General features: G+C 41.0%; 3 protein-coding genes across 3 annotated transcripts in view; 2 read left to right on the top strand and 1 right to left on the bottom strand.

Annotated features, from left to right (window-relative positions):
• stab2 (stabilin 2) overlaps positions 1-3,457 on the top strand; it is a 31,051-nt gene extending 27,594 nt beyond the window's left edge. The window contains exons 62-69 of the mRNA XM_084711520.1: positions 458-623; positions 902-1,008; positions 1,134-1,253; positions 1,333-1,479; positions 1,617-1,727; positions 1,823-1,954; positions 2,831-2,944; positions 3,191-3,457. Of these exons, the coding sequence (XP_084567646.1) occupies positions 458-623; positions 902-1,008; positions 1,134-1,253; positions 1,333-1,479; positions 1,617-1,727; positions 1,823-1,954; positions 2,831-2,944; positions 3,191-3,250 (957 nt within the window). The 3' untranslated portion in view covers positions 3,251-3,457. The remainder of the gene's footprint in view (positions 1-457; positions 624-901; positions 1,009-1,133; positions 1,254-1,332; positions 1,480-1,616; positions 1,728-1,822; positions 1,955-2,830; positions 2,945-3,190) is intronic.
• A 1,143-nt stretch (positions 3,458-4,600) lies between these two features.
• On the bottom strand, positions 4,601-11,018 carry ovch1 (ovochymase 1). The gene is made up of 13 exons (XM_084711521.1): positions 10,973-11,018; positions 10,445-10,507; positions 10,176-10,359; positions 9,773-9,848; positions 8,309-8,498; positions 8,083-8,222; positions 7,558-7,708; positions 7,443-7,481; positions 7,096-7,318; positions 6,162-6,319; positions 5,946-6,044; positions 5,686-5,822; positions 4,601-4,964 (listed from the first exon to the last, which is right to left on the bottom strand). Exons 1-13 carry the CDS (start codon positions 11,016-11,018, stop codon positions 4,803-4,805), a joined length of 1,668 nt encoding a protein of 555 aa, XP_084567647.1. The 3' UTR covers positions 4,601-4,802.
• A 406-nt stretch (positions 11,019-11,424) lies between these two features.
• parp12b (poly (ADP-ribose) polymerase family, member 12b) lies at positions 11,425-18,818 on the top strand. The gene is made up of 8 exons (XM_084710871.1): positions 11,425-11,955; positions 13,541-13,676; positions 14,786-15,059; positions 15,154-15,228; positions 16,234-16,360; positions 16,438-16,606; positions 17,639-17,759; positions 18,601-18,818. The coding sequence occupies exons 1-8, from the start codon at positions 11,624-11,626 to the stop codon at positions 18,708-18,710; spliced, it is 1,344 nt and encodes a 447-aa protein (XP_084566997.1). The 5' UTR covers positions 11,425-11,623; the 3' UTR covers positions 18,711-18,818.
• The last annotated feature ends 843 nt before the right edge of the window (positions 18,819-19,661 follow it).

Below are 19,661 nucleotides of genomic sequence, written 5' to 3' on the forward strand. Positions count from 1 at the left end.
ACACACACACACACACACACACACACACACACACACACACACACACATATTTTTCTTTTCTCCTTCATTTAAAATCAAAATCCTGTCGTCACGATCTTCATTTTACAAAATATCACTGGACACACAAGAACAAAAACAATTCCAGACGCTGAAGTTAGTGTACTGGGCCAGTAGGTGGCGATGATGTTTACATTAACAACACATATCAAATATCCACATTCAGAGCATGTGTGATATTTATCTATTGTTATTTTACACCTATATTCATGTAACACCTTCCTGGAACAAAGCCACGCACTGCTAACCGTATGAACAAACCAGCAGTGTTTTTGTTCAGGTGCATCCTTTTGACACAAAGGATGACATCATCATTTCCCAAACACTTCACATGGATAATCAGAAACCAGAGTTTTGAAAAAAAAAAAACACAAAAAAACTATCTGTCTGGTGTCTGCAGGGCGGGATGAACATGTGTGCTGCCGGCTGGTTGGATCAGGCCCGGGTGGCGTACCCCACCACCTACTCCAATCCCAACTGTGGTTTTGGTCATGTGGGCATTGTGGACTACGGTACCCGCAGGAACCTGAGCGAGACCTGGGACGCCTTCTGCTACCGGATGAAGGGCAAGAAATACCATTTTGATTCTCAAACATTTCAACTTTATTCACTGAATACAAAATAAAAAATGTCTTCCTACTTTTTTTTCTCTCAATGTGGCCCTAACACTCCTGAGCAACACTGCCATCTACTGGCAGTACAATATAAAAAAACACTTTAAACACTTAAAGGACCAAGTATACTGTGTTTCATTACCATCACATGAAAACCCAAAATGTTTGGTTGATCATTGGATCATATGTGATTAGGATTTATTAATAATCGACAATCTGCTGTGTGTCAGAGGTGAAGTGTGAGTGTCAGGTCGGTTATGTTGGCGACGGTTTCAGCTGCACAGGAAACCTGCTGCAGGTCCTCCGATCCACCGCCACCTTCTCCAATTTCCTCACTGTGAGTCTGACGTGTTTTCTGCTGAGTCACAGTTTAACACTTCCTGTTGATCAAATGTTTTGATGAAATAATTCAGCTTCGTCTTCGATTAGCTGAATGTTCAGTTCTGATTTTTTCTTCTGCAGCAAATCCTGAACTACTCTCAGGTGTCTGAGTCGGGGAAGCTGTTCGTGAAGCGTCTCAGTAACCTGACGGTCCAATCAACGCTGTTTGTGCCCGACAACGACGGCCTGCCTGACAACCAGGTGAGTCACACACAAAGCATTAGACTTCTAGCTGTTAACATATCCTCACCTGTCCGTCCCTGTTCCTGTGTCCCTGCAGACTCTGTCTCAGCGGGACATTGAGTTCCACCTGTCGGAGGGTCAAGCTCTACCTCTGAACCAGCTGAAGAACGGCAGCAGGATCAGGACTCGTGTTGGGATTCTGAGCGTGCTCGGAGTCGCCGACCTGCTCAACCCGTCCGCCATGGTCAGATTTGTTATTACTGATGATGTCACTCACATCTGGCAGAATTTAGACATATTTGATAGAAAATCTATCAGGACTTGACAGATTTATCAAAAGTTGTTTTCAGAAAGTAGAAACCTTTTCTTTCATTTCTTCAGTCATCTCGTTACATCAACGACCGCTTCGTCACCAACTCAGACGTCCTGGCTTCAAACGGGATCATACATGTTCTCCAGGGACCACTGAAAGCCCCGCCTCCTCGCCAAGAAGTGAGCAATGTCATAATGACACAACAGTTACTATACTGTATAATCCACGTTTTTCCATATTTGACCTCTGAGGTCGTCTGTGATTGGTTCTCCAGATGCACGTGGCACATAAGGCCGGGATGGGAGTGGGCGTGGTGCTGCTGATCGTCCTGGTGGCAGGAGTCGTCTTTGTTGGTTACCACTTCTACGCCCACAAGACCAAACCGTTCCAGTTCCACTACTTCAAGGTTTTATTCATCAGTTTCATTACAAACAGTTTGTAACAGTGGAGACGTAGTTCAGAGGTCAGTTTAAAATCGTTGCAGCACATTTCCCTTCCTCTCAGGATGAACTCTTCTATTTGAGGTTTCCTCTCGCGCCACCTTCAGCACAAACTGTCCATATGGCACAGACATAGTAAAAAACAATACTCGTTGCTATACTCACATTTGTTTGTAAGAATATAAGTTGTTGGTATTATACACATTATTAGAAATATATTTGTCAATGTCACAATGACTCATTTATTAACATAAACACACGTTATTATATCCTAACATTTGTTAATATAACACAAACTAGTAAAGCATACGTATGTATAGGTATTAGTATAACACATACTCATGCTAATATGTGTTAAACTAGCAGAACAAGTATTTATACGTGTTAATTTAATACACATTAGTGTTAGTGTGACACAAACTAGTTGTATAAGATACCAACAAGTAGAATGTATATATATATTTATATATATATATATATATATATATATATATATATATATATATGTATATATATATATATATATATATATATATATATATATATGTATATATATGTATGTATATATATGTATGTGTGTGTATGTAAGTGTTATATATATATATATATATATATAACACTTAGTACACATCAGGATTTCTGTCACATTTTTTACATTTTTCAGTGCATTTAACATCATAATATTTAGAGAGAAGGAAAAGTAAGTTAACTCATGTTAGTATAAAACCAGTTTAAGAAATTCATTATTGTACAAGATGTTAATTATTTTTATGAGTTATGAGCCAATTGATGATATTGGTGTCTGAGAGATTCTCAGTGCTGACCTTTGGTCTCTCTGACAGGAGGATGAAGAGGAGGAAGAAGGTCCACCTGCAGACAGCAGCATTCGCACCATCTGTAACCCAGTTTATGAAGCAGCTCCAGAACCTGCTGAGTCCAACACATCTGATGTCACAGTGAGTCAGCAGCTGAGTCATAGTTTCATTATAACACACCCTCGGTAAAAACGGTAACCACTGAATAAATGAGACCAACACTTTATAGTTTCTTAATGCAAAGATTAGTTCATCTGAATTCATGTCTTCAATAATTAAAACTATTTAAGTTTTAAAAGTTTGCTCAGACATTTTGATGTTTGTATGCAGATTGAACACAGACTGTAGATAACTGATAATAAGTCGAGACTTCCTGTGTGTCTGCAGCTGGAGGACAAACATGAGGTGGTGAATGGAGGCTCCTACGACCTGCTGCAGGACAGCTGAGGACAAACTGCTGCTGCTCACTGCTGAACTGGAACTAAGAACTGTTTTTAATACCTCTGTGGACTCAAAGTCCTGCAACTAGCATCAAACACCGTTTCATCATGGACGTCTGCACTGACTTTTATTTTCTCTACTGATAGAGGACAGCAGCTGAGTCCTGTCTCAGGCTTGTCTCTCTGAGGACTGGACATTCATCATCAGCCCCCCCCCCCCCCCCCCCCCCCCCCCCCCACAGCCAACTAAACACTCAGGTGCTTCCAGTCAAGTTTTTAAGCCTGATGTCTCCAGAAGGTTTTCTATAATAATGTCTGGCAACTTCAGAGCAGATTTTACAAACTGATGGTTCAGTCCAGGAGATGAATGGACGACTGTTTACAGGAACATTTCTTACCTGTGGGAGGCTTAAATGTGCCACTGATAAAGATCCATTCACATTTGATTTTCTGTTTTCAAGAAAAATATTCTCATGGTAAACAGATTTCAGGACAGATGCAATTTTAGAATTTTTAAACTTTGTTTTAGGTTATCTGCAGAGATTTTTTTTTAAAAAGTGAAGAATTGTGTGCAACTGAAGTTAAATGTTTTTTTAAATGTTTCTGTAACATTCACAGTTTCATGTTTACGACACCAGAGAAAATCCTAAACCAGTGATGAGCTGTTTCAGAATGACAAACATGAAGCAGCTTGTACAGTAAAAACACGTTGACATTAAAGAATTTCTCAGAAAATAAAGTTCCAGCTCAGTAAACTGTGATTAGAAAATGTAGCAGTCAGTTTAGCAGCAGTGAATCTGACCGTGTTTGGTCTTGAATCAGCTGCATGTCAGAGTCTTAAACTTCGTCTTCAGGCAGTACTCACAGAATTTGACCTTTCATTTTTAGATCCTCGAAAAGTTGCTCCTGGAACCAAAAGTTCCAGGTATGTTGGGTGGAAACATGGTTTTAAAAGTTCCCTCAGCCTGTTCTTGTCTGCACTTCCTCCTCGTCTAAAAAGTGACATTTAAAAACAGCTGTACTGACTATATGACATCATCAGCCTTTCATTTTCATCTGTTGAATTTGTCATGTTGATGTGTCGAAGCACAATGAATAAATACCAACTGCTTTTTAGCTGCAGATTTTTAAAAATGGTGACTGATATACATGCTGTGAGTACTTGACCAATCAGAAAGGTTCAGCACTGCAAGCCCCACCCCCAAACTTCCTGCACTTTAGAGAGCACTACCCATCAGAGCAGGGGCTTTTTGAGGGGTAAAATAAAGTTCCCAAACTTGGTCCTCCAAAGTTCCTCAACCTCCAAACCACCAACTGAGCCAAATAAAACCAGTAAAGGTTGTCAAATCTTCTGTTTTAACTCAAGGTTCTCTTACTTTTTCCAGAGCTCAGTTCCTTACTTGCATCATTCCCACAACTCCATTCGCTGATGAAGACTGTGAGATGAAGTTGAAAGCTCCAGAAAAGATAATAAGTGACCTTAAAGTGTCGTCTCCAGTTCAAACAGCTCGAGGACAAACAGCTTCCAGTTCAAGGAGTTTATTTTGTGACAGAAACATTCAGATGTCCTCAGTCACCTCAGTGATCCAGGAGTGATAATCTGAGACTCTGGAGAAGATGGCCGGTCTGTCTGCATCACAGAGTCTGCTTCCCCATGTGACCACACCAAACAGGAAGTAAGCACCGCGCTTCCGACACAACAGTGGAGCTCCAGAGTCACCCTGCAGAGAGGAAGACAAGTTCTTTGGTTTGCATGTCTGAAAGTCTAAACAAATAGCAGGTTGTTTTTGATAACCAAACTAGGTGTATCAGGTTCTGCAGGTCGAGGTGCAGCGCCTCTGTCAACGAGGCATCCGTCATTACAGTGGTTCCACTCAAAACTGGTGCAAACTTGTGCTGGTTCTCTACATAGTACCAAGATTTCCAAAAATCTTGAATGGAACCAGTTCAAGAACCAGAACGAATGTGGTGGAAAAGGACCTTTACAGGATGTTGTGGTCAGGCTGATGTCAGAACCAGAAAAAAGGGAAACCAGCATGAGAAAAAGAGCCACAGTGGCACATGAGGAGGAAACCAAACCAGTCTGACATTTGGTCCAGGAATTTTCCAAAGAGTCACATGGAAAATACGGACAAAAATCTGAACACTTTGATGTTTTCCAAAAGGATGACAGAGAGGACAGGGTACACTTAAAGTATTGTTTTCTTACAAGAAGAAGAAATGATGAAATGTTTTCACCCGTTTACAACCCAAACTTGTAACAGCAAGTTTCTGTAATTGGTCGCTCTTAACTCCCAGCAACTCGGAGTTACTATCAGACGACTTTTACTCATGTCCATGTTTTGTTTTGTTTTTTTATTTCTATTGTTAATAGCCAATAATGTGAGAGCGACTCGGAGCATATGGTTCAGCTGATGTACGTGGATGTCAGGGTGGAGTTACCATGCAGGAGGCGGATCCTGCAGGATGTGAACAGATGTGAGAGTCACTGATGAGTCCTCGTCCCCACTTCTCCCTGCATCGTGTCTGATTCACCAGAGTCAGTCCAGCATGGTGCAGCCGGTCCGGATCAATGTCCACTGCACATAACAAACACATGAGAGACAAATAACCATTCCTTTAAGGTTGTCTTTTTTAATAATGAGGTCATTTTTTGTTCAGTTTGATCCGTCTGTGTCAAGGATTTCACATCAAGTGTCCACCTCTTCCTTTTGTGGCCCCCCAGCCTGTTGTGACACAAGACCAGCTGTCATCCAGCTCCTCGTCCTCATCAGGGACACAGACCGGAGAAACATTAGAACCTGGAGACACGATCAGAGGGCAGTTTCAATATTTCACTCGTTAAAGGCCTGGAACAAACCTATACACAACATACAGTCCACGACACTACTGTGAAATGTAAAATGTGGACTTCCTACTGAATCTGGCAGGCACGCTGAGGCGGAGCAGCGACAGGTCAGATTTCGGGGGGAAGCTGCTGTCCTGCGGTAAGTTGAAGACTTTGTCCACTGGGACAGTTTGAGACGATGAGAAGCGGAGGTCATGAACTCCCAGAACCACCACATCCTCTTTAGCTCTGCAAACACAAATTCAAGTCAGCAGGGACAATTGTGTTCCCTCATGAGGTCTGCAGGGAACACAACTGGTACTGAGGTCTGACCTGAGCGTGGTACCAGCAGCAGTGAATGCAGTAGTACCAGCAGTATTACCTGACGTAGCAGTGATATTCTTAATAGTCATGATCTACTAATTAACTGTGATTCTGACTGGACATGCATGATGCTGAAACTGCAGTTCATCTCTATCGTCTAGACTTGATTATTGTAACACCTTCCTTTTGGTCTCCCAATTGTGCCACCAGAAGTCTTCGGTTTGGTTCAAATTTGGACAAAAACTAAAAACTTTCATCATATAAATACCAATTCTGACCTCACCAGTGGAAACAAGAACTGATTTTAAGGTTCCTCTTTTAATTTATAAGGCCTTGCACAGACTTGCACCACCATTATGCCATATACTCTAGGACACCTTCTTCACTCCGTTGATGCTGGTCTCAAATCAGTTGCCTACCGTGGCTCCCATCTCTGGGCTGCTCTTTCATCGCATGATGAAGACAGACATGTTGAAATCTTCCAACTTCAAACTGACCTTCATTAACTTCATTACAACCTGCCCAAGAACTTCCCCTTCTCAAACATCCCTTTAACATAGATGGTTGTAGTGCAGTTGTTTTATTTGAACTCTCTTATTGGTTACTGTATGTTGTGTCCCTTATATTCTTAATAAAGTATATCGGGACCATCGGACGTGGTGATTCTGCACTTTAATCCAGTCATTGATTGAATGGATTACCTGACATTGCAGTGTTTTGCGGTCATGACCCAGCGGTGATGGATCAGCACTCCGCTGCAGTAGTGGTGTCCATTGGCTTGCAGGCTGACCTGCCAGGGCCAGACAAAGGGATCGGACTCTGACACGTTCCCCACAGACACCTCACCATCCTGGGACACCAAGAGACCAGCAAGACCAGGAGGCTTCTCAGAGCTGGAGCTCTGCTGCCTCCCACACCTGTCCTCTGCCATCCAGGTGAACAAATCAAGATCAATCATACATGGGTGGACAGTATAATGTGAACACCTGTACGATGGACTTATAGTGAAATATTTTCTGGGTAAGAACACAGTGTGACGTAAACTTACCCTCAGTGATGTCATCTGAATACATGATATTCTGATCATCTGTAAATGATACAGAATGTGAGCTCTGCAGACAGGTGAACAGGTAAACAGGTGCTGGATCATCTGTGAGACTCACTCATGACATCAGAGATCCACTGAGTGTGTTGTTGGACTTTGGTGTAGACTCCTGGTTTTCTGGCTCGTCCACAACCGACTCCCCAACTCACCAGACCTGCCAGCTCGTACCTGATGCCAGTGAAGCAGGACAGAGGACCTCCAGAGTCCCCCTGAGATACAGACAGGACAGGACCATGTTAAAGACTCAGACAGGACATTGGACATGACAAAAAGACAAGACAGGACAACAGAGACAGGAAATGACACAAAGAGAAGACAAGATATCAAAGAATCAAGCACCATGAAAAAATGGGACAATGATGAGACAAAACAGGTAGTCCAACATTAAAGAGACAAGACAGGACAACAAACAGTGGATAGCAAGACAGAACAATTAGAAGACAAGACAGGACAGCAAAGAGAAGACAGCACAACAAAAGGCACCAGACAAAGTAGCAAAGAGAAAGTGTTCCTCGATTCTCTAATGTGAACCGTAAAGTCATCAGATTCTGTCTCTTGTGTCTCGTGGACATTGAGGTCGCACCTGGCAGGCGTCGATTCCTCCCCCGTACTTCCCAGCACAGAACATGGACGGTCTCATCCTGCCGAGATAATACTGGTTACAGTCATCAGGGGGCAGGACTGTCACGTTCACCTCCTGCAGTCTGTGGACTCGAGGACCATCTGAGGAACCAGAGACATCAGGTTTAACAAATGAGCTCTTTGTTTCCAGTGTGTTGAAGGACGGACTTTGAAGACTCATCCCTCACTCTCTCGGGTGGAGCCCCAGCCGGTGATGGTACACTTCTTGAAGGTGGGCAGTGGACTCATCCAGATGCTGATGGGTCGGACGAACCGGTTGAAGAAGAGCGGCTGCTGCAGCTTCAGCAGAGACATGTCGCTCTCTTTGGTCCGAGTGTTGTAGCCATGATGGTTGATGATGACAGAGACACCAACCACCTGGACAGAAAGACATTTTCATTTATTAACTTTTAGTATTTAAAATCTAACTTTTAGAGTTTTGTCATTCATTTGCATCAGTAGTGAAAACTGTGTTTCTACAAGCTTTGTTTTTTTCTAAAGAACGAAATGTTGTGTCCTTGTTTCTAACTCAGGTTGTCTGGACGTGGCAGGGTGGACAGTTTTAGGTACAAACTTCACAGGATAGGAATTTGTCCTGGACTCACTGTGAGGTGGGTCACAGAGACACAGCACCATATGTCCTGTCTGTCTGGTATATAAACGGCTAAGCTAACTTCAGCATTGAATTCCCATAAGCTGATCAACTGTGGGATTCACGGATCTCGTAGTCTGATCGGTCTGTTGACATTTTGCCGTGCGTTTTGTTTACTAGTGAGATCATAGTCTGTTTTTAATGTTGTGTTCTAGAGTTTGGGGAACCTTGAAACACTTTCTGTCAGTCGTGTCTGAAAAGGAACCCTTGATTGTGATTTGTGTGATTTGTCTACTTTGTTTCATCGTTGTGAATGTTGTAAAAATGTTAGTTCTACATTCAGCCATCTCTCTCTCTCCTCTGCATGTGTGGCTTTCACACATCTGAGGTCAGTGAGGTCAAAACTGAAATGACATAAACTTTGAGCACAGAACGTTGGAGGTGCTGCCGCCGCCGTCTCCACAGGACAACAACGGGACAGTCGGCACAGAGTGGTTTTACTTAGAGACGAGGCTGTTGAAGGCAACAGAAGAAAAACCAGGGACGTCATCCTGTTGTGTTTTCATTTCTTTAGAACGAACCCTTTAAATCTACAGAAGGAGCATCATGTTGAACCACTGTGTTTCTACAGGAGCCCAGAACAGACAAACCAAACAATGACTCTAGATACAAACTTTCATCAGGATCATCACTGGATACAACTAAATCCTACAGACTGCACCTTTAAACACTTGAGTTCATGTCAGCCAGTCACAACCAGATGAAGGTTAAACATTTGTGCAGCACGATCTTTAAATAAAATAAGAGGAGTTTCATAGTGATGAGCGACCATTTATAAATAAATAGAAATATAATCTCTTTATAGTTTTTCTTCAGTTCGTTTTGACTTGAATGCTGCATGATGACGTTTTAGAAAAAGGCCAAAGATTTTGTCAGCTGATAATTTACTAATTCATCCAGAGACACAGAGAGTGAAGACCTTCAGGACTCTGATGGTTTTCTGAAGGTTTGCTGGTGGATCTAGATTTGAACAGGATTTTGATGTTAATGTGTTTCTAACTTGTTGTCCAGGTTCTTGAGGATTATCCAGGTCATGTTTTCCAGCCAGAACCGTCCAGAAAGAAGCTTTGTTGTATCTGCAGAGAGACACACAGACAGACAGTTTGTCCTGATCGAACTGACCTGATGTCACGACTGCATTTACATGAAAGCTGGTTTTTCACAACACAATTCAGAATTAGGCAGTAATTTTTTTTTTTTTAATTCTTGTTGAATATTCTGATTTAGACGTGTGGGACATGGTTTAGGTGAACCTGGTCCTAGTCTGTGTGAACCTGGTCCTAGTCTGTGTAAACCTGGTCCTAGTCTGTGTGAACCTGGTCCTAGTCTGCGTGAACCTGGTCCTAGTCTGTGTAAACCTGGTCCTAGTCTGTGTGAACCTGGTCTCACATGTGACCTCTGACCTTTTGAAACAGTGCGCAGCAGAGACGACCCACAGCGGGCTGAGGACGGCTCCTCCGCACGCCGCCATCGAGGCGAAGCGGAGAGAAACCTGCCAGGGCCACGAGTGAGCCCAGGCCTCCTGACCCCCAATGATCCTGGTCTCCATCTCCTCCTCCAGAATGAAGGAACGCACCCCGGACAGGTCTGACACAACGTGTTTTTAATAGTCATACTGAGTTTAAATTAAAACTGTAAAAGATTTTATATAACATAAAGAAATTCTGCTTACCGTTTAAAGTCTCATTTAAAGTCACATTCTGCGGATTTTCATCCAACTTTAAATCTGAGGAGACTAAAAGAAAAAGACACAAAACAGAAGCAGAGAAATTTAACTCATTCATGAAACTGATTGAATAAATCAAACAGATTAATTTCATTTCACTCAAAGATGCAGATCGATGCAAAAACTCTTAAATTATTGTATTATATTAAAAACTATTTCACTTGTTTCTGCAAAAACATTAAAAAAAAGTCCAGAAATAACTGTTGGACCTTTTCAGATCTTTTCATGTCATGTCTTTTTTTTGGCACCAAGTTAAGTCGAGTAGTATCAATAACAGTATTGATTAATATTGGTATCAGTAAAAATTGGAAGAATTTATTTTATTGAACATGAGCAGGTGTGAATCTTTCAGACAATAATCAGCTTCATTTACAGCAGAATTGAATCTGACCTGAGAGCAGCAGTTAAACATGAAGTCATTCAGATGAAAGTGTGTTGAACCTGCAGCAGCTGAAGTGTTTGATGGATTCTCACCTGTTTGAAGAGTCAACAGACAGAACAGACAGACCACAGACACCATCCTGACTCACAGACGATCACACACACTGAGCTGTCTGATCACTCACCTGTCTCACCTGTCTGATTGGACACACCTGCAGGAGGACGTCTCACGCCACGCTGATCTAGAATCTGCTGATCGAACAGCTGATGTGTTTGATTTTTAAAGAAACTAGAATCTGAAATGTTCAAACAAAAGTTCAAAACTAAATGAAGTGAAAAACTCTTTCTTTCTTTCTTTCTTTCTTTCTTTCTTTCTTTCTTTTCATGTTTTGTATTTTTTCTTTCTTTCACAGCAGCGAGAAAGAAAACGATCATTTGTATTTATTACTTCATCGATCGTTTTATTGGATCCAAATATTTCTCCTCTGATAATCTCTGTAAACATTTTTAGTTCTGCTGACTTGTTTGTTTTTTACAGTGTAAAATCCACTTTATGTGATCAGAATTATCGATCTATCAGAATTATCGATCAGCAACGACACAATAAGAGCCGCTGTGATTGGCTGCCTGTATGAGCTCTTATTGTGACAGCGCTGTGGCGGAGGCGTGTCAGTGACGTGCCGATGACGTGTCAGCGTCAGTGAGCAGCTGAAGTGTCCGTCAGTCAGCTGATCGATCAGCATCATGTCGGTGTACAGCCGAGAGGTCCTGAGCGCGACCCGCCTCTTGTGCTCCACCAGCGGCTCTCTGGACCCGCAGCAGCTGCACCAGCACCTGCAGCAGCTCCACAACACCACCGAAGAAGAGTTCAGCTACATCGTGCACAAATGTCCCCGCTTCCTGGTGGTCCGCGGCCTGCAGGAGGACCACACGGTGGTGGCCCGGACCTCCGTGCGTCTGTGCGGCAGGTACAGCCGGGAGGCGCGCTGCGAGTCCGAGTCCGAGTCCGGGTCCTGTGAGCAGCTGCACCTGTGCAGGTTCTTCATCTACGGAACCTGCAGGTTCGGGAAGGGCAGGTGAGTCCGCCTCAGGTGTGGCTGACGGTGCAACAGGTAGAAAATCATTCCGTAGTTCATCCTGTAGTGATGCTCAGTAAAACTTCTCCTCCTGCGGGCTTCCGTAGTTCTAAAACAGCAGTAAACACGCCTCTAAACATGTTTGATCAAAGGTATTGATCGGGAACTATTTACCGCTGCGGACTGATACAAACTTCCTGCAGCAGCAGAGAGAAGAAACGAAACTTAAGGAAACAGAAAGTGAAACTGCTGCAGAACAGAACAACAGAACAGGAGAACAGTCATCAGAGAACATCCAAGTGTTCTTCAGTCTGCTGCTGTTAAAGCAGACAACAGAATTATTACAAGTACAATCATATTTATTGATTAATGCATTGGTTTTTTTTTTAATATCTCTTTATTGATTAATGTTCACTGCGATTTATTCTCAGGAAAAAAGAAACAAAACACTAAGAATCAGAATAAAATACTCAGAATATTATTATTATTTATTAATAATGTAAGCAGTAATGAAGGTGCAATTGATTAAAAATGTGAATAAAAGAAATTAAAGGAAAAATAGGGAATTACTAAATATGTAAATTGGAAAAAAAAATAAAAATGAAACAGGTTTGGCTCAGAGAAATATCAGGGAAAATGATAAATACTAAAGTTTTATTCTTTAAGAATTTATATTTATGAAATCTCTGTAATTTATAAAATGTTTTGTTTTACTTTAGTTGTTTTAAAGTATAAACTGTCACAGACAAGAATTCAATAACTTCAAACTATTTAAAAATGTGTTCAAAAACCTGCTGTTATCATCTTCTGTGTTTAAAATAGATTTTTCATGAAAATCTCACATCCCAGATTTCTGCCGACAGAAATGTGACATCATCAGCTGATCAGCTGATACGAGTGATGAGGTGTTTTAAATTTGCAGAGAAATGAAACTTAGAAACCAAACAAACGTCTGTTGTTGTGGAAAGTTTCCTCTCACACTTTACTGCATCTGATGGACATTTTCCACCTTTTTTTGGACCAAACTAGTAATTGATCAATGGAGAAAATGATCAATCGATTGACTGATAATAATCCTTACAGGAAAGACATTGACAGAAGTTTAAAGAAATGTTCAGTTCTGTCCCTGTGCTCCATATGTTTGGACCTATTTTTCAACAGTTGACAAGATTGTAGATGAAAACTGAATATTTATAGTTTTGGACATTTTGAAAACTTCACTTTGAGCTCTTTAACTGAATAAATGAAAATAATCTGCTCATAATCAATAATGTAAATAATCACTAGTTACAGCCTGACTAATTAAATCATTAATTAATGGAGTGAAACATATAATCAATAGATAATCTGCACAGTTTCAGCACTTTTTCATGAGTTTTGTCCAAATAACTTAAAACTACTTTATTTACAACTTTAATCAAAGTGAAAATTCAAAACGGTTTTATATTTTTATTGATGTATTAAATCTTTACAAGTTCAAAGACATCAATTACATCAAAGGCCCTGACTGAGTGTTAACTATTCTAAATATATTGAATATTGATTATTGATCCCGATCAGTGTGCATTGCTGTCGTTTGTCGCAGGAAGCCGTGTAAATTCTCCCACAACATTCGATCAGATCACAACTATCGATTACTGAGAGACTTTCACCTGCATGAGCTCAACGAAGACGAACTGTTTGTGCTGCTGCTGCAGAACGACCCCACACTGCTGCCAGAGGTAACACACCTGTCACACACCTGTGACTCAGCTGTGACTCACCTGTGACACACCTGTCACACACCTGTGACTCAGCTGTGACTCACCTGTGACACACCTGTGACACACCTGTAATACACCTGATGTTTGTTATGTAAACAAAAAAACAAATATAAATGTATTGAGTCGTATGTATTTTTGAATCAGTCAGGTTTAATTCAGAGCTTCATTTCTTCTTCTTCGTGTTCTTGGATGTGTGTTTTTTAAACACGTTGCAGTTTGTGTTTGTGTGTTTTCTCTCACATTCACTCTTTTCTGTGGTTTGGACCAGAGTAGCTTCTGTCCTAGTTTCAGTGGATGGAACACAGATGAGGATCCTTCACTCTGATTGGATGATACAGCAGGTGTTATGTGTCATGTGTTAACACAGTAACAGTGAAGAAGAACTGAGTGAAGAGAAGCATGAAGAACCTCAAACAGAACCAGAGTTTTAAATGAAGAAGCAAGAGTAATAAAGAAAAAAGAACAAAAACCAAAAACAAAACAAAAGAAGTGAGAGATGTTAAAGTGTCCACAGAGGTAAAAGACTGACGTTCATACGTTCAACACGTTAACCAAAGAAAAATATGTTTCTTATAATGATGCAACATCTCATAATTACAAAAGATCTCTTTACTAAATCATAAATACACCATTATTATCCTTTAATTAAAATCTTGAAGTTATTATAATATTAATTTCAAGATCTCATCATTTAAAAAATATGAAGAACAATATCATAATTAAGATAAAATCATTTCTTATTTCATGATGTTAGAGGAAGATATTTTTATGATGCCTGAAAAAGAAATATGCATCAGTGTTAGAACGTGAAAAGATTTTTTCATAATGGGACGACTCTAATTAATTAATTGTAATAATTAACAATAATAATAATGATTAGAAGAAGATGATGTCCTCATATTGAAAAGTCTTTGTGTCATAATTAGAAAATAAGATCTTAATTATGAGATGTTGAGTCCTAATTATGATCAGCCTTTTCTTTGGTGTCTCCTGTAGTTCTGATTGGTCCGTTCTCAGGTGTGTGTCTGTCCTCAGGTGTGACGTGTCGCTCTTTGTTCTGCTTTCAGGTGTGTGCGCACTATAACAAAGGCTCCGGGCGTCACGGCGGCTGCACCTTCCAGGAGAGCTGCACCAAAGTGCACCTGTGTCAGCACTTTGTTCAGGGCCACTGTCTCTTCGGACGCAAGTGCAACCGGCAGCACGCCATCGACCAGCACGGCCACCGCATGTTGGAGGAGAGAGGACTGAGCGGACGCATCATTCAGGAGCTGCCCTACATCTACAGGAACCTGCACCACCTCGCCGCCACCGCCGCCGCCGCCGCCGCCGCCGAGACCGCAGGTGACAGGAACCACTCCAAATATGGTCACTTAAGTTTCTCCACAGGTGTTTGTGTCATGCATCAATCAGCTGTTTGTGTTTTTGTGTCTGTCAGAGAATCTTCCGGATCAGACGGACGACAGACCCAACATCTGTCTGCACTTCCTCAGAAACAGCTGCAAGTTCCAGAGTAAGTTCACCTTCGTCTCTTCATCTCCTCATCGTCACCTGAGATCTCTGCTGCTGTTTCCTTTAAACTCCACCAGATGGCAGCAAAGTGTCAAAGTTTACAGTCTTCAGTCTCATTTCACTGCATCAAACATTTAGTTCATATTAAACAACTTTATTAACAGTTCCAGGTAGTTACACTTCTCACTTCCTGTAAACTAAACCAGTGAGTCTGCAGCACAAACTATTAAGATGATTTTATTTTGAAAAGTCTGTATATGTGAATATAATTTTCACACTGTGGCTTCCAGTTTCTATGATCGATTTTTCTAAATGAATCCAAATCATCTAAATGGATTGAATTTTCATCAAAAAAAAATATATTTTCTTTTACCTCATGAAAATAGAATCTAGTTTAGATTCTATTTTTTGTACTCATTCATTCACCTTCAGAATTTTACTTTTGTAACTTTAATCAAAATTATTTATATGTAAGATTTTTGTTTCATGTTATTGACTTGATTCATTCGTCAAAGTTTAACTTCAATAAAAAAGTCTTATGGTTCCTGCTCAGACGAGACTTTATGATTTTGTTGCAGAACAATATGGATTTTTTCAGATCATTGATTCTGATGCTGATAAGAGAACTGATCGTTTCATGAATGTAAACTGTAGTTCCTGTGCAGGTGAAGGTAACAAAGGCTCAGATGATTTGATTAATAATAATAAATAAATAATAAATAATCATTTAATCTTCCAAATCACCATGACAACAGAAACACAACAGTTCTGACTCTTCAAATGTTTCCTTACTTTTGTTTTTATAGAAAAATTTGATGAAGAATCCAAATGAAATGTTTTGAGATTTTCTGTCAGATTAGATATTTTGGTAACAGATATTTATCATCTACAGTCAGAATAATAATTGATCATGTAAATTTCCCATTATCAGCTGATGATTTACTGGATCTGATCTTTCATTTTGTCGTCATGCAGGTTGAATAAATAAAGTTTTTTCTCTGTGCAGACGGATGCCGCAGTGTTCACTTCCACCTGCCCTACAGGTGGGAGGTGTTCGATGGTGTCACCTGGACGGACCTGCAGGACATGGAGGACATTGAGCGGGACTTCTGTGACCCGTCTAAGACTCAGAGGTCAGAGGTCACCTCCCACTGGTGTTCAGGTGTGAAGATGATCTGCTGTCGACTGAAATGTTTCTCTGTGTTTCCAGCAGCGGAGATCAGCCCGTCGACTTTGTGATGAAGACACGGGACTTACAGCCCGTTCGCCGTCTCTCCACGGTTTCCTCGGTAACGAAACCTCCTCACTACACCCTGACGACTCAGTGGCGCTGGTATTACAAGGGAGACCAGGGGAACTGGATCGAGTATGGAGAGCTGGTGAGTCGGACTCTGCTTCAGTTCAGTAACTTCAAAGACTAAATGTGTTGCTGCACAAACAAACATTACTTTAATCTAAGATTAGTTCTGATCAGAGTTCAGCAAAACTTGGTTTAAATCCACATTTAAAATGAAGCAGAGATCTAATCACAGTTTAGTAAATCCAACTTTATTGGTGTAAACTCAAAGTGCTATTAACTAAAAAGTTAATTAAGTCAAATTGTGTGCTAACTAGATGAAAAACACTTTTTTACATTGTTTACTAACTAAAAGTTCAAATGTTATATTGTTTCGTAGCTAAAGACTTCAAACTGCAATCTGAGTTCAAAAAGCAAATATGAAAATACATAAAATGACAAATTTTCACTGTTGATTCTGCCTTTTATTGAACATCATTGGTCCTCAGTTTCACCTTCAGTGTGTGTCAAGTATCCTCGTTTGTCAGCAGGCTCCTCACTAAAGATCCACGTCTTTTAAATTTAAACCTTTTTCTCCGGGTCATCAACCCTGGAACTTTAGTCTTCAACCCTAAAGGCCAGAACACACTGCAGGCTGCAGAAGAACGCAGCGACGTGACAAACGTTTGATGGAGGAGACGAGCGTCTGTCTGTTTCAGACACATATTTGAGTCAGATTATTGTTCAGTGCCATCAGGATTTATCATCCAAAAAGTTTTCTATCAGTCGGCTCTTCACCTCCCTCCTCCTCTCTGCTGTCTCTCTAGTTCTTCGTAGTTACGATTAATCGATGGGGAGTAATTAAGTATTTAAAAATACACAAGTACGGGACAGGAGCCTGACGCCGGAGGCGTCCGGGACAGGAGCCTGACGCCGGAGGTCTGCAGCCAGACCCCTCTCATTTAAACTTAATGCTGCATCACAGTTTGGAGAAACAATTTAAAGTTAATTTGTGATTTAAACAGGTTTAATATTTAATTCTTGTTGGCGTAACTTGGCCTAAATCATCAAATGGATGCTGACTGCGGTCATGATATTAGCATGTTAGCATGCTAACTGGTCTGTGTTACCTCAGGATGAGAAGCTGCGCAGCACCTCAGTGACATCCAAGACTCTGGAGGAGACGTTCCTGTCTGACAGAAGAGCTGAAGTCAAAGTGATGAAAGGACGAAGACACTACGTCCTCAGCTTCAAAGGTACGAGTTACTGTCACCTCCGCGTGAAATTCAAATCAAGATTGGCAGTCCCCAAATTAAGACAGGAAGGTCCCAAAACCAAGTCAGGTACAGAGTTAAGACAGATAAGTCCCTGAGACAAGTATAAAGTCAGGCCCTGGGTTAAGACAAGTCACTTCTAAAGTCAGGTCCCAAGTCAAAACTGACAAGGCAAATCCCATACCAGGACATGAAGGTCCCAAATCAAGTCCCCAATCCAATCATGAAAGTAAGTCCCAAGTTGTTTCCTAAATCAAATCTCAAGTCAAGATTGGCAGTCCCCAAGTTAAGACAGAGACTAGACAGGAAAGTCTGAAAGTCAAGCCAAGACATGTAAGTCCTATAACAAGTCATGTCCCAGGTCAAGACAAGTATCTTCTGAATGACTGCTTAAGTGAAGTCCAGAGTCAAAATTAGCAATCCGCAAGACAAGAAGGTCCCAAATGAAGCCTCGAGTCGAGACAAGCAAGTCCCAAAACAACTTCTCATTCCTGACAGGAAGTCTGGAATCAGCACAGATTCTCACAAGTCCCAGGTCAGACCAACAAGTTCTAAACAAGTTGACATGTGCCCTTCAACAAATGTAATGTCATTTCAAATTTTAAACATTTTTTGAAACCTTTTGATCAATTTAACACAAATAATAAAGACATAAGTATTTATTAGTTTCAGATAAACTTGAAAACCTTTTAAATTCAGCCTGTTCATCTTTTCCTTCCACAGTTCCAGTTATTTAACGTCTCTGAATGTCGTTCATGTTGTTGTTTCTGTTGACCAGCAGCTGATCTTCACTGTTTTTACTCTGTGATCTTCTTCGCTGCAGACATGTACCAGAGGAATCCCAAACACAACACCAAGAGGAGGGTTTGTCGTCGTCCACGTTTCGTCTCGATGGCTGAGGTGGTGACACAGGTCGCTCAGCAGAGAAACTAGGACGTGACGTGGACTCGTCTCTACACACTGGACCTGACTGAGTGCCTTCACTTGTTTCTATAACTGAAGTGTTTCCTTTGCTTCACTCCTACTCCTGGACGAGTCTGTTACTGCTAAACTAAACTTCGTTAGCAGTTCGTCACGTTGGTTCAGGCTAAAATATCTCAGTAGTGAAGTTTTTCAGACAGTCTGATGGCTTCACGATGATCACATGACTTTAAATCTGGTGTCACCAACAAGACGCTCCTGAAACTAATGACCAAATTCTCATTACGCTAACATTAGCATCTTAGCTTACTTGGCTAGCTTTAGTGGTATTTGCAACATAACATGCTGATATAATATAATATCACGCATAACTGTTTTTGTTTTATCAGGGTGTTTTACAGTTTGTTGATTGAAAACCAAAGACATCACTTCCTGTCAAGCTTCTGTATCTCAGGAAGTCATTCATTCAGTGTTTCTTTTCCATCTTATCAGATTTCAGAACCTGAGTTAAAGTTGTGGCTGAATTTTTAGTTTTCTCAATAATGTCAACAAGGTTTTCTTCCTTCTGGATCAGAACCTGTCAGTTCTGGTTTCACCTCAGCTCTCTGCAGCTCTTTAACCGATCTGCTGTCCTCAATCTGCGTACGAAAAGCTCGACGTCACACTTTCAGATTGGGTGCAGTCCAAACGCCGGTCCTGGTTAGAGACGGCACATTTTCAGTCCCACTTTGGTTGGGTTCGGTTCATTTGGTTACATCTAGGAAAAAATCCCGATGTAAGAAATTGGACTTAAGTTAAACTGAGTCAACGTTTTCATTTCACACGGGACACGAGCTCGCGTTTGTTTGACTCGTCCGTCCACCTTACGAAGTCTTTCTGTCTTGGTGTAATAAAGTTCGAGTCTGTCCAGACTGAATGGTTTGAAATCACACATGAAATGATGTCCTGTTATTCGTACATCAT

The sequence above is a fragment of the Lutjanus erythropterus genome, chromosome 22 (assembly GCF_056507025.1).
Source record: "Lutjanus erythropterus isolate fLutEry1 chromosome 22, fLutEry1.hap2, whole genome shotgun sequence".
Taxonomy (NCBI): domain Eukaryota; kingdom Metazoa; phylum Chordata; class Actinopteri; order Lutjaniformes; family Lutjanidae; genus Lutjanus; species Lutjanus erythropterus.